The sequence below is a fragment of the Egretta garzetta genome, unplaced genomic scaffold (assembly GCF_000687185.1).
Source record: "Egretta garzetta isolate BGI_Z169 unplaced genomic scaffold, ASM68718v1 scaffold633, whole genome shotgun sequence".
Classification (NCBI taxonomy): Eukaryota; Metazoa; Chordata; class Aves; order Pelecaniformes; family Ardeidae; genus Egretta; species Egretta garzetta.
Genome location: NW_009259195.1, coordinates 732,960 through 748,291, shown reverse-complemented (window position 1 = coordinate 748,291; position 15,332 = coordinate 732,960). Strand labels below are relative to the sequence as shown.

Genomic DNA, 15,332 nt, shown 5'->3' with positions numbered 1-15,332 from the left:
TGGCAAGTGAAAACTGAACAATAACACTCACAAAAGATAGAATATGCAAGCCCCAGACATTTCTTTGAAACAAATAATTCCTCTGTTCTTGGAGTTGCTTTTTAGGGTCAGAGTAACCTATTCAGAGCTAGTCTTCTTGCCTCAGCACTCATTTTTGGTCCCAACATCAGGCTTGTGTTGTTTAGGATATATTGGTATATGTATTAAGTCTGAACTCACAAGCCTGCAGCACTGTTTTTAAACAAACAGCTAAAGTGTTTAAAGAAATATATGTTGAAATCAATATGACTACCAGTGTGCACAAAGTTCTCTAGGAAAAGATGTGGCTTATTTTTTACATCTAAGTTGTTTTTCCTACCTGCTTATTCTAGCTAGAAGCTTGAGTTTTGAATTTTCCCTTTAAGATACCTGCCTAAACTGAGAGGAGTGCTAATGCAAGTCTTGTATTTAAGAGAGAATATGGAAAAAACATTTAGCAGTATGGTATGTGCTCTCATATGTTGTGGCTTCCTGCTGTTAGCTCTCTGGTTTTAGGCTTGTATCTGTTGTTAGGAGCGACTGACCTCTAGCCCGAAGCTTGACTCATACTAGATTTCCTGCCTCTACGCCCCCTCTGATTTCTTTCTGTAAACTATATGTTCCATATATACTGTTGCTCATCAGGATTGTCTACAGGACTTGTTAACATACTTAACCCATGCTAACCTTACTCCTCACCTGGTTATTCATAGAGCTGCTGTTCTAATTGTCATTTGGGAAAGGACAAAGCTAGTGAGGCTAGTTGATAGCTAATATTCTGGGATATTTTTGGTAATCAATATGTTTACATATTGAACCCTGCCATTACTGTATTAGTTGGTTGTTGGTCACAATATTAACTATAGCCTTACTATTTTTTCAGTGTGGAGGTTTCTTCAAAGGACAGTCAATTAGAAGCCTGTTTACCAGCTACGTTTTAATTTTGTGTGTGTGGGACTGTATGGTTAACTAGATTGCTAAAACCACCCAAGTTTTAAAAATACGTAGCTCTTCCAATACACTTGCTTCTGTAAGTAGTTTGAAGGAGGGAGGTAGCGTGGCAGGGTACCTCTTAAACTGGTTTTGCCATTTGAGGAAATGTGTGTGTAACCACATCCCTAATTAAAGTTAATTAAGCTTTAACCTACAACAGCAACCTATTTTGAAGATATACCGATTTATTTTAAAAGGAAGTCTCTTTTAATGTTTATATCCAAGGATGTTGAAAGATACATATAATACTAGTGCAATAAATGTGGCATACATTGCTGTATTGTTATGTTCTAAATATATTTGGGTGACTTTGTTTTTCAGCAAGTTATCAACTCGTTGAAAATGTCAGTGTTGCCGTGTTCATAAAAATTGAAACGAACCAGCAGCAGTGGTAGGATGGAAAGGTGGTTGCAAGTTTTGCCAGAATGGAGACTTTTTACAGTGGTGGGGAGAATAAGCCTTTGCATGAAGAGATGAAATGTCCTTGAAATTTTTAGAAAGATTCTTTAATCTTAGTGGTTGTTTAGTTGAAGTAATGGTTAGTGTAACTGTTTTTTGTAACTATTCTCTTAATATTGACAGGAAACTGTCAGTATTTAAATTGAGTAGCACAAATGCTTTTCCTTTTGACTTGTGGGTTTCTTAGGACTCTTGTAAAAACTTTATTCTCTTATGGTAAGAAACACAAGGTGCCTCTGTACTTTAGTTGATTGGTTAACCTTGCAGTTTGAGCACTCTTGCCTGGCTATGTACTTTATGTTGGTAAACATAAAGGAAGTACATGGAATTCAGTAGCTATGGCAATATGTGAATTTTCTGTCAAGGGTTGAGTACAAGAAAGGCTTATTGGAAACTATAGGTGGAACTTCAGATTCCTAAGACATGTACATACATTGCTTTTTTTGAAGGGAACATCTCCGTGGAAGTAATGTTCTGAACAGTAGATGGGAAAGATGTGGCCCTTTGTTTATGCTCATGTGTGCTTAAGACATGACATAGGTGTCCAAGGTGGCATAAAGTGAAGATGATACGTATATATCAAAATGGTGATATACCGTACATGCTCTTAATATACTGATTAAAACTAGCTTTTCAGGAACCTGCTGTTTACCTGTGTCTCTGTGCATTGTTTTTCAGTTGGATGAACAAAAAACAGAATCAAAGTAATTGTTTGATCTGTTAACTATTTTTTGGTGTTTGGAACATTCACATTTCTAAAACCAAGCAGCTCTCAGATCAGGTTCGGTACTGGAAGATACTAGGTTCCTAGCTGACTTCTGTGAAATGGCATTACTGGACAAGCTTCATTTACAAGTTCTTGTTGTTACAGGACTTGAAAGATTCGGCTGTGGTTAACAAGACAACAACTGAAACATGGTGGATTACTATGAAGTTCTGGGAGTGCAAAAGCATGCCTCAGCAGAAGATATTAAAAAAGCGTAAGTATCACTGGTATATATCTAAAATACATATTTTAAGGAACATATATAATCACGTGGTTTCTGGATTCTCATTTTGTTGTCAATACTAGGATGAATAGTAGTCATCGGAGGCGATACCTTTGCTTAGAGAGAAATACATTTAGTGTTCTGAAGGAAAAGCATTTGCTCATTTTTATGAAATCCGGAAAAGAATCCTGAGTACTGCTAAAGTGAAAATGCTGTCAGTCACGGGTTTTTGATCTCTGTTAAATACATTTCTGCACAAGTGTGCCTCCAAACTTGATGTGGTACAGGCAGTGACAGCCCCTTCTTCTGTGGCTGAATTGCAGTAACTAGTCTTCCCCTCCATTTGCAGAGGTGCTTTTTCAAAGTTATTAACAAGTATTTGGCGTGCTGCTTTTTTGGATACTAGCTCTTTCTTAACATAAGGTCTGGTTTCTGTGCTTAGATTTTGATGGACTGAACATCTGTTACTATTAAACAAAAACCCCACCACTGTTTAAATTAGGAGTGTTCAAAGGAATTAAATACAGTTCTTTGTTTAGATTTACTGTTTATGTACTGTTTTAAGATGGGTGTTTGTAACATTTTCAAAAGATATCATTTACTTTTCAACAAACAATTGGGAGGAAACATTTCTGTACTACACTTCTAGTATACCAAAACAGTTTGACAATAAATTGCAGTTGCAAGTGACCTGGAAATACTGTGTTTCTCTCTTGCCTTCTCCTAGGCACCTGAGCTTAATTAATCAAATTGCACTAGTGTGTGGAAACTTGATTTCCGCCCTCCCCACCCCCCCTGCCTTGTTCTTTTGCAGACTCCTGCACATAATACTTTAACTCAGCTGTTTGAACTGTGATCTTGTATGGCTGTTTGTAAAACACTCCAAGTCAAAACAAGTGTGAGCTTGGCTTTGCCCCTTGAAGTAGTTATTTGCCTATAATGTTTCACTTGAGGATAGGAATTGTGTGCAGGTATAGTAGTCAAAGAAGCCACTGATGTTAGGATTCTGCCACAATTTGGTATCAGGGTACTCTTGGAGCTTTATTGTCTTTGTCTGTTCCAGAGGGTACTCCTGATGCTTCCTGTGGTTGGTTGTAGTATTGAATAATTGTGGAGCTCTGAGAAGCCCATAGCAGAAATGTTATGGAATGTTTTGCTTAGACCTGCCGGATGTTGATCATCAGAAACACACAGGAATAATCTCAAAATAAGTGAAGAACACCAAACCTGCTTTTTTTCGTTTTTTCCTTTTTTTTTTTAAGGCAAATCTGAGTAGATGGTTCTTTGTGTACCTGCAGAATCTGTTGGTGTTGGTCTAGATGCAGATATGAAGCACTGGGGAGTTTCTGAATATTTTAATACTGGAAAACTTGTTTGAAACATTTTGTGTTTATCTGTAAAGCATATTCCTTCATTTCAGAGTAAAATATCCTTTGTTTTTCTTCTACTTAGGTACCGTAAATTGGCATTAAAATGGCATCCTGATAAAAATCCAGACAATAAAGAAGAGGCAGAACGGCAATTTAAACAAGTAGCTGAGGCCTATGAAGTTTTGTCAGATGGTAGGTATTTTAAAAGGGCTCTTGAACTGCAGGTCTCTAGTCTGGGTGTCAGGCTGAAAATGCTGATGTATAATACTTTAAAGGGATATTGTAACTTCGGTTTACCATCCCACTTAACTACTTCCTTTTCAAAAGAAAGGAGAGAGAAAGAAGCTTGCAGGTAAGACAGAATAAGCAGAAATTTTGAAACAAAAATTCAGGCTCTCTCTAGATGAGTAACCAAACCAATTTCCTTCTAGAAATTGAAATCCTATGTTTGCCAGGCCCTCTTCAGAGATTTCTGAAGAGATATCTGTGAATACCAATATTAATTTTATCTTAGGAGGTAAAGCCGATGTTACCATCGATGTAGAGGAATTACTGTGTTTATCCAAGAAAAATTCAGGCTAGAAAAACTCTGAAGCAACATCTGCTGCTGGGCCTACTGCTCCTAGTTCTTATAACAGTAAACTAGTCTTGACAAAGTCCAAGCATACTGTTAAACCTTGCTGAACATTTGGATTGCATTTGGGTCAATTCAGTCAACTGTGATACTGAGGAGGGTGTTTATTTTGAATTGTTCTGAAACAGTTGCTTGGCGTGACCCAAGCGGTGCAGGAATTCAGCTTTATAGTTCACCTCTATCTTTCTGCTTGAAAAGTAGCATTCTCTTTTGCTAGTGTTCTGGCAAAAGCAGTCTGAATCATAACAAAGTGACTACTTTGATTATTTTCCCCTGTAATTGACTGCAGCTGTCTATATGCTATTTCTGAAGTGTCCTTGATTTCACCTGAGACCAGTGAGCATGGGAAAGCTATATTTAAAGCACTAGCAGCATCTAGATTACCTCTCAGAATCTGGCCTGGTTTATCAAGCTCTGCAGTCTTCTATGCCCTGTTTCTTTGGTTGGTTTTGATACTTAATTGACATGGGAGAAACAGAACTTAATTTTTGGGCAATTCATTTTATCCTTGTCTTCTAAGAGTGATTTAACCTTCTTAAGCAATTTTTTTCAGTAAGATAAAAATAGGATACTGGTCTGGTTGTTATACAGATAAGTTCTTTGGAAACAGTATGCTGCTAGAATTTTAGAACATCTGCTAAAAACGCTGCCTGTTCTTGGATCTAGACCAAAGCCTAAGTTACTGGTGTCTTAACAGTCATTTGTGCAGCAGGGGTATCTGAATCCTGAGCCCTGTGGTTATGAGAGGCAATCAACTGTTCTGCAGACTTAATGAATTTTTCTGACACCATTACAAGCTTGAATGAAGGCAGATTTTTGGCAGAAGAATAGTTTTGTAAGGGGTTACATAAGCAAAGAATACTAAAATTGGGTGATCGTAGAACGTACCTTCCCTTGAGGTTTCAAGAACGTTGTATTTTTCAATACAACGGGCTTTGTGAGCCCTCAGGTCTTCCTCACTGTTTCCTGTTCCTTCTGACAGTTTGTCTGCCTTACTGCTTTGGTATTTTTACCTTGGTGGGTAGGTTAACCTCCTTTCTTTAAAAATTGCTTTCTAGAAAGGCAATACGGGCAATGTACCAAGCTTTGCTGGGGGTGTGTGTGTGTGTGAACCTATTGCAAGTTTCCATTATTTGGAGATGATGACCAGTATATAATATTTTAATTCCTGTTAAAAGTATTTTACTTTTCAGCAGCTGTTTGGGGTAACTGCATGTTCTTTCAGTGATGCTATTTAAATTTCAAAAACATCTTTCACTGAAGCAGTTCTAGTGGGAATAGCATGTTAGTGTTAAGAGTCTAAAATCAGATGCCCTGACTGGTTTTTGGCTGATGCTTCCACACCAGTGCAAGCAAAACAAGCTGACTATCTGCCTCTTTAAGCTCTTCAGGTTCCCTTCCAGTACCAAGAGTGCAGTCTGATCTTGTGTAGTAATGTAGAGTTAATTTTTCTCCCCTTTCTCGTGGATACTGGAAGGCTGGTCTGCAGTGAAATGAAGAACTATTCCATGCCTTCTGGAATAATAGAGAGCAAGCAGTTTGAGTCAAATCCTTCCATGGCATTTTTTTAATATAACTTCATTCCCCTTTATTAAACTGGAAGTGTTTATAATTAATTGGTGGGGTTTTGCAGTCACTCATACAAACACTGTCCTTCTGTTCTCATACCTCTGTCACAATGGGCTTGGTCTTGTGTAATGAAAGGAAAAGAGGCAAAGCTCAAGGTTTCCAACAAGGGAAATTACAGTTGGATAGAAGGAAGAGAATTCTTACAATGAGAGTGCTTGAACACTGGGACTGTTTTCCAGAGAGACAGTGGAATCTTCTTTTCTTGGTGACTGATGAGATGAGGGCTTTATCCAGGCAAGTTCTGACCAACTGACTTGTTTGGAGGAGAAGGTTGAATTCTAGAGGTCCTTTACAGCCTAAAGCTTTCCATGGTACCTATGTAAAGATGAAGACTGCAATATTCATTTTAAAGGCAAACTTCCTTGTGAAGTTTGTCCTTATACCAGAATTTTTTCTCATATAACAGGACCTGTGCTTCTACAACTAAATGGTAATAAGTCTAAAATTTAGTACCTGTTCTTTCTGAACCTAAATTGCTCCAGCAGTCCTCAACAAAAATGTTCACCAGTTACATGCCAGAATTTTTTTAAATAAACTAGCTTTGAGAAGATCTTTAGCTGAGAATACCAGTTACGTCTTTTTTTTTTTTTCAAATTCAATGTGCCTGTTTACTGACATGATGTACGACTTCTCCTTGTAGCTAAAAAACGTGACATCTATGACAGATATGGAAAAGAAGGCTTAATAAATGGAGGCGGAGGTATGTTGACAACTAGCAGTTTTTTGCTTTTTCTATTCTGGTGGAAAGCCATTTTCTGCAGCTTTCTTTTTAAGATGGGAATCTGGAAATGCCTATACTAAGGCCTAAAATGTAATCTTCTGAAAAGTGAAATTACAATTGTTCTACAATTTTTCTAGTTATTGTAAAAGTATTATTGGTAACTGGAAACAGAGAAAAGAGAATTAATGATAAAAAGCATTGAGTGTACTTTCCTTGGGTGATACCTGAAAGGGGAAGAGAAATTTTAGAAATGTGTTTATATTTTTAAATTATTCTAATACCGTATAGGCCTGAACTTTCTTGTAACTTCTTTTTGCAGGTGGAAATCATCATGATAATCCATTTGAATTTGGATTTACATTCCGTAACCCCGAAGATGTTTTTAGGGAGTTTTTTGGTGGAAGGGACCCCTTTTCATTCGACTTCTTTGGTAAGTAAGCTGCTGGTTTTAGTTATGTGTATCTAAAGTGAAGCTAAAACTTAACTCTTACAAACCAAATATAGTTAATGCTGCTTTATTAGAAATAGCTCTTAAAACTGAAGGTACACAATTGGTATTTTGTATTATTTAAAATATTTGTTTCCTACCTGCTGCTGCTTGGTTAATTTGATAGTACAGAACAGGTATGGCTTGCCAATTCATGTTTTGTTGGAAGGCCTGGTTTATAAAAAAACCTGTAAAATCATGGCTGCTGTGTCTCTCTAGGTTGGAAGGGGCTAACATGCAACAGAAAAAGTATACACTGGAATTCCCTCTGGAGGATTTGACCAGACAAACTTAGTGTGTTGAATTTGATCTCTTTTGAACTGTAAATATTTAATGTAGCTTTGAGAGCTTCTGAACTGGACAGGTTAACTGTAACTGTTACAACACAGCTCTCAGTTTGAACTGGTATCATACAGGAATGATCTTCTAACAAACTAAGAACAGCTGCATACATAATCTAGACACTCTCACAAATTCATGTCATGTTTGTTTGGGGGATAGAGCCCCTAAAGGCTCAGGTAGCTTAAATATTTCTTGAAGCCCAGTTGCTTTGTGTAGTTAAAGGAAGCAATATGTGATAAAGTTGTCAAAGTAATCTTTTTGCCATAGTGTTGATGGTCTTTTGGCGTGTGATGTTGCTTGCTCTAGTGTATTGAAAGTCTTTTCCAGAATGGAGTTTTTGCTCAGTCTGTGTATGTTCTGCTGCATAAAATGCTGACCTATAAAGGGGAACAGATCCTGTGTTCAGTGTTTACTTAGAGAAAGTAAAAAGCCCCATATTGAAAACTGCAAGGAGTGTACTTGAAAAACAAAGCTCTCTTCCTATTCAGTGCCTTGATATTGATTAATCTCTATAATAATATATGTAGGTGTTTTAATATTTTCAAAGGTAATTTTTTATTTTTGCTGGCAGCATTAAAGGGCTAATTCAGCTCAAATTTTAATTATATCTTTCTCCAGTTTGCTATTCAGGGATCAGGTTGTTGGATTACTCTGATGAAGGATTAGAGAAAGGGTTGAAGGGCTAGAGGTTGAATTCAGTAGAATGTTAGTTGAAGAATTAGATGAGTAGCTAGAGGAAGGATCTGGTAGATGGTAAGTAGCAGAACTTGAGCAATTGGATCCAGTGGGAAATTGGCAAAAGTAGTAAAGGGCATATTGGAGTAAGCATCTAGCAAAATAATACTGATAAGTGAAATGGAGTCTGAACTGAGAAGGTGCAACTTCTTCACTGCCTACAGGAGAAGAAGATTCTTCAGGAATACTAGACGAGGATTTCAGTTTAGACGAGTGATCTCGGCACTGGACATACTAGCACTCCAGGCCCCAGTACAAGAAACAAAGCTACTGGATAGAGCCCAGTGAAGGGCCACTAAGACAGTTAAGGGATTGGAGCTTCTCTCACATGAGGAAAAAGGCTGAGAGAATGGCTGGAATTGTTCAGTATAGCGAAAGCTCAGGATGAGGGTCTCATTGATGTATATGTGAAGGGAGGGTGTAAAGAAGGTGGAGCCAGGCTATTGTCAGTGGTTCCCGGTGGCAGGACAAGAGGCAATGGACACAAATGGAAGCACAGGAGGTTCTGCCTGAGCTTAAGGTAATGCTTTTCTGCTGTGAGGGTGACTGAGCATTGGAGCAGGTTGCCCAGAGAGGTTGTGGAATCTCCATGTTTGGAGATACTCAGAAGTTGTCTGGACACGGTCCTGGGCAACCTGCTCTAGGTGGCCCTGCTTGAGCAGGGGATTGGTCAAGATGACCTCCAGAGGTCCCTGCCAACCTCAGCCAGTCTGTGATTGAGTGGTAGAAAACCTAGAAAAATCTGAGCAAGATATTGAGTAGGAAGCTAGTGAGGAGGAGCTGGGAGAGAGTGTTTAGCTCTTTTGTTTATTTTTTAATCAAGATACTTTAAATAAGATAGTTGGTTCTCAATCAAATATCTTTATAGTAAATGTTATAGGTGAGGCATGTTCTACATACCAGGAGACTGACATAGGTTCTGTTTGATTTTGATTGTATTTACTTCAGCAGCAGTATCAAGAGATTTTACTTGCTGTCTCTAAAAATGTCAGTGTTCCTGGCTAACCTTAAAGCCGTGAAGTTAAGTTCTGCATGTTAAATAGTCATGGGCTTAAAAAGAACCTGAGAACTTAACCTTTTGGATTCCTGAGAAGGAAGGCTGTACAACACAGCACATAGAGCTGTCTAGCTTAGCAAGTGGAGGTACCACTACTGCCAAAGTGTTCCTGGGATATTGCAACTACTTTAGCCTCTCCTGGAGAGGAGTAGTGATACATCTTAGACTGTGGAAACGGTGGACTTAACAACATACCTCTGCACTGGTAACATTGAGGCATGCATCCAAAACCATTCTCCCCCTGCTTAACACCTGAATTTATTTATTTGTTCAAAAGCAGTTTATTTACTTCATGTATCGATCACTGTCATTGTCAGCTTTAAGGTATGAGTAATGTGGCACAGGCTCCACTTCTTGCAGAAGAAGGTTCTGGCGCTGTCAGCAGTGTTATATATACTCCATTCGATGAAAATTAATAGTTTCAAAGCTGCCTCCACTTTATGTGGCTAGTTGCTGTGTCAGTGACTGGAGTCCTGTAAACCTGTGATGAGCTTTGGATTCTGACTAAAAGCTCTTGTAATTTTTCTCATCAGAAGGCTTTGAAGTGAGCACCTCTTACTTTTTTGGAAACTTTTTTGTCTTTAAGATGCTTAAGACGTTCTCTAGTATGGGAAAGTATAACTCAAAACAATTTTCCCACAGCTTTCTGTAAACAGTGTTTGCAACAATTTCTGCATTTATGTGAATGTTTAAGGTAATACAGCATGAAAATATGGGTGCTTTCAGCTGGATGTAGTGCATTAATAATGCCAAAAGCAAGCAGTAGAATTGTGCGTATAACATGAATATTTGTATTGGTGAACTAGAGCCCTTGTAGATTCTGCTGTGTTGAAAAACTGGTAGGACAGCTTCTGTCCTGAAGAATAAGGGATTTTATCTTCTAAAAATGAGGAGTTTTCAACTTGTTGATAAAAAGTCACTAGTTCTACAGAAAATTTAAGGAGCTACTCAAGTTATAATTGATTTTATAAGCAACTGAATAAGGACTGAGGTCATGCTTTCTAAAATAAAAGTGTATACTGGTGTAATCAAAGATGAAACTGAATAAATACTTTGAAATGTCTGCACCTTTTATACAGTTTGAAGTGGCATGTAGTGAAGCCCCCAGAATGCAGGTGGGACTCTCTATATCCTGATTGCCATTGAATATGTAAAGAGCAGCATTCAGATGCATAATCCCTGTAAATTTATGGATGTGAAGATTTCTGAAATTGTGCTATGAATTGAATCTGTTAAACTCCGCTGAGCTATACTGCACTGCTATTGCAGTTACAGAAAGTTTTCTTTATAAACAGAGGCATCTTTATTCATCTGTAGAAAAGGGAAGAATGTATGAAGAGTTCTGTGGTGGTTTTTAACTGATGAGTCCCTTCAGACTTCTCAAATGAAAATTTTATAATACTGTTGCAGACAGCTCTGAACACTTCCAAATGGAGCAAAGTTAATCTTGCATGCTGTGTGTTGCGCTGGAATTAACTCAGCCAGTCACAATTTCCATTCACTGATTTTCAGGCAAATTCTTTGTAAAAATAAGGGTTCGTGAAGGCTAGCACTTTTTAAGACTTGATCTGATAATGCAACAGACGGTTAACTCCTAACTTTTGAGACACGTGGGCTTGCTTTCTGTGACACCTGGTTACAGCAGAATCTGCTTTTTCCTGGTGAGCTTTTCCAGTGACAGCTTTCAAGTCTCTTTTACATGCAGATGCATGGTAATAGTAATCGTTATAAAAGGAAGAAAAGGTGATGCTTCCTATGCAGTACTACTCTTTGTATTGCAAAGTACTGCACTAGAATACCAATGTGTGGTTAACTGGCATTCAGTGCACTGTACTATATACTTCCTCTATTCTTTGACTGTCCTTTGACATTAGAACTGACTGTTTACTCTTAATACAGGGATTGATTTCTCATTTCAGTAAGTTGGTTTTATACTTAAACTGTATCCTACTCAGTTTATATATGGTGCTTGCCTTGATTTAATTTTTGTGTTCTATGTAGTGTTTTGTTCATATTTTACTTGTAAACTTTCCAAGGACATTCTTCTGCTGTATTTCAACAGCTCATAGTGAGGGAAGGATCCAAATGTTCCCCCTCTTAATGGATGTGCATTGATTAATTTAAAGATTGCTGCTTCAAGCATTGTGAGGAACAGAAACTGATGTGTTTTGGTGTAGGCAAAAATGCTTGACCGGGATTCTGGGCTGTTAAAAAATTGACTTAGTTGTGGTTTAGAGGCTTTTCAGAATCTCATTTCAAGAACGGGTTATATGTAGGAGGGGATTATCAGTGAGGAATTATACTGATAGATGGAGTGGATATCACAAGAGCATAAGATTACCCAATAGGCAATTTAGTAGTTCAGACAGCTCAAGTAGTTAAGTCATCTTTTATATACATTGAGCTTCACATAAACATCTGGTGACATTCAAGATGGTTTAGGGTATCTGAGATGCCAGAGTAATTTCTGTATGGGCTAGAAAATACAACTTGGGTCCTACAGCAGATCAGTATCCTCTAGCAGCAGTATCTAGAAGCTCGACAGGATGTTTCAGGGCACTTCAGCCAGCTTTAGATGCCTGTACGTCTAGTTCAATGAATCCCACAAGGAACCATGCTTTTTGTCACGGTAGAGTGTGTTAATAATGTGACGTGATAAAGTGCTCCAGATGGATGCCCTCTCTAGACTTTGATGACTGAGAGACGTTTGTTTGTGGAGTCTCTTTTAACATAGATTATAATCTTGACGGTTTTGCTGTAGTTGCTAAACACTTCAGTGTTCTCAAATGTACCTTTTGAGATGGTATTTTGTAAATGTCTCAAATGTTTTTCTTAGTTTGTGAAGTAGAATTCATTATATATTTTAATCTAAATTTAATACCAGATGATGCATATAAACCCATCTACAATCTGTGGAGTTTTCCCTTGAGAATACCTGGTTTATGTGGTATTTTAAAAAAAACTATACTCTTGAAAACCAAAGGTAAAATTAAACTTAACACCTTTATATAGCTAGCTAAATACATACATTTGTCACAGTGAACATCAACTAGCTAGTTATATGGTATGTAGTGTGGTTCCATCAAACAACAGAATTACTACAGATTGGCTACTGTAATATTGATTACATAAAATGAAGCATGAGCATTCTGGAAAAGTATAATGAGTTACTTTAAGCATCCAGGCTAAAGAGTCTTCACCTGACAAGAAAGAGGAAAATCTACATGCAGTTATAATTGCAAAGTCTGTTATACATGATCTGTGTTTTAGGATGTTGTTTAGGAATGGGATAGCTTCATCAACCTTTTTGTCTCCAGGACGGAAAGTTGTCTCGCAAAAGGTTTGTGTAAGAGTCAGATGATGGTTTTAATTCACATGTGATCCCAGTTCAGATAATTATGATGTTTAGGTGTTCTAATGCAAAAGGTATTTGTTAGTCAAATGGGTTCTTCAGACTGAAAATTGAGGTGGTATTCAATTAAAGCTATCTTGCATAACATTGTCCTCTTTGTAATTAATCTTTTTGTTGACATAAATTTGCAGCTTTTGGTGCAATTTATGAAGTGCTCAGATTTGCATGTGCATTCATTGCTTTGGTATGAATGTGCACAGTTGTATTTTGTAAGCACCAGTCTTAGATCATAATTATCCACTGATTCTCACTACTATGAATTTTTCAGAAGTAACTTGATAGGTTCAAAGAAGGTTCTTGAAATGCAGGATTTTTTTCTCTCAGCATTATCAAACAAGAATAGGTAATACCGTGGCTCCACAGGTAGCTAGACTAACATACAGCTTCTGCTGCTGAAAGGGAGGAGGCCTTGCTCCAAATTCTCACATCTGTGTTAAAACTTTAATCTTTGACTAATGTCCCATTAGATACATTGAGAAGCTGTTTGATAGCACAGTGGCCAAAGAGGAGGTTTGTCTTGGGCATCCCAAGCCAGTTCAGGTTGTTAGTCCCCAAGAAAACTGTTTTGGTTTGTTTTGGTGTTTTGGATGGCTTGCTGGTTAAATTGGTCCGAGGACAAATGCTGAGCACAAGGAGAGCAGGTCATACAGTGGTGGTGGAAGACTCTACCATTTTTAAGGTGTGCCTGAACATTTGGGCATTAATTTGATAAATATGAAATGCTGATTAGAGTTGGACTTACTGTACTCCAGCATCTTTGTAATTACGGTATAGATGGCATTAAAAGGTAATCTTTTAAGTCTCCTTTTCCTAGAAAATGACTAATCCCAGGATCTCTGCTATATATCATTATAGACTTACTTAAATAAGTGGGACAAACATCTGGTTGACATCTAATTTGTGGAAGTCAGCAACTGCAAAAGAGCATGCTGAAACACTCTAGGCAGGTGAATCAACAGTGCTTGCAACAGCATTACTGTCTCTTCTGAGTAAGTGGCATCAATGGTATGCTTATTTTGTAGTCAAGGAAGAAATATTTCCAGGCAAAAGTGCTTACAGGTTTCTGGGGCCTGTCCAGTTCTGACGATATGTGTTTTTGTGCCTGGATACACTCCAGGGCTGTAGCTTGAGGTTCTGTGTGTATTTATTCCAAATCTACATCTTTGGAACTTTTTTCAAATAGGAGACAAGATAGAAATGCCTACTCCAAGAATTCTGTTTTACTGTGTGTATTATATATCTATAGCCCTTTGCATAAGCATTTTTTTTTTTTGCATTTTTTGCATTCAGACCCTCACTTCAGACTCTCTTCTGGTATGATCTATAAATGCACTTACAGTATGCTTTTGATACAAAGAAGTGATGGCATGCAGGCAGCCTGAACTACCTTTGCTTACTGAAACACTGCAGCATGTAATGCTCAATGCCGTTGAGTTTGCTTCCTTATGTAGGGGCTGAGCAGCCTTTCGACATTATTCTGCTCAGTGTGTTGCAGCTACAGTGTCATCTTCCTGCATCTGCAGTAAGGGCATTCAGCTTGTGTGGCCTGTTTTGGCAGAGGCAATAGCCTGGCTCTAACTGCAAAGAATAAAGGAAAGAAAGTTCACTGGATGGGCAATTGGTCCAGTGAGTGGTGACTGAGCAGTGAACCTGTTTTTACAGGGTAGCGTTCCTTTGCATACTGTCCCTATATGATTATCAACATGTCTGGCTGCAGCAGTGTGTGTATGTGAGAACGTTTGCTGACAGTGCACAATTTATCTCAACGCTTTTGATTTTCTGGAGGTGCCTGATGGCATTGCACTGGAATGTGCTCAACGCTTTCATCGTGCTACAGCTGAAAGCATCTTCCTGTGCTGCTTTTGACCCTTGGGCACTTCTTCCTGCTGTCTTCCTTGTAACCAGCACAGTTGCTTTTACAGTCACGCTGTGAACTCCAGCAAAGAATTGATGAGGCTGAACTTCCTTTCATCTGGAGGTGCTCTTTTCAGCTGATCGGTTCCTGATCTGGGTCCCCAAGCAGCTGCCAGGGTACAAGTGTCATGGTAGAAGTGACTGCCATGGAAATGTGGCACTACTCATTTATAGTGTATTGTGATTTCAGCTAATGCCTTAGATTGATGTAATGAATGCCATGAAGTTTAACTGAACTGTGGACTGCATCAAATGTGGATATTCTAGTTTTTGTCTTCTTTTCTCCCTTCCCCTATTTTATGGTGTTTTCCTGACCATTTTCTTTCAGATACACCAGTCTTGCCAGTACTGAGTCAGTTTAGCTCATGGATGCAACAGAAAGCTAACAAACACACACTTGGTGTTTTCTTTTGGCTCAGTGAATTAATGCAACTTGTCATTTGGTTCCATGATCACAAGGCAGGAAAGGAGAGCAGTCACATCTTTTAAGTAGTATTTTGCAATTGGCTTATACTGCTGAAAGGGAGAAAATTCTGTTTCTGTGTTACAGATGAGAGTGGGGGTGGGGGGTG

General features: G+C 38.2%; 1 protein-coding gene across 2 annotated transcripts in view; it reads left to right on the top strand.

The window, feature by feature from the left end:
• The first annotated feature begins 2,331 nt into the window (after positions 1-2,331).
• Positions 2,332-15,332, top strand: part of DNAJB6 (DnaJ heat shock protein family (Hsp40) member B6) — a 52,551-nt gene continuing 39,550 nt past the window's right edge. For both annotated transcript variants that reach the window (XM_009635812.2, XM_009635811.2), the window contains exons 1-4: positions 2,332-2,450; positions 3,912-4,021; positions 6,733-6,792; positions 7,133-7,243. In XM_009635812.2, the coding sequence (XP_009634107.1) occupies positions 2,386-2,450; positions 3,912-4,021; positions 6,733-6,792; positions 7,133-7,243 (346 nt within the window). In that variant the 5' untranslated portion in view covers positions 2,332-2,385. The remainder of the gene's footprint in view (positions 2,451-3,911; positions 4,022-6,732; positions 6,793-7,132; positions 7,244-15,332) is intronic.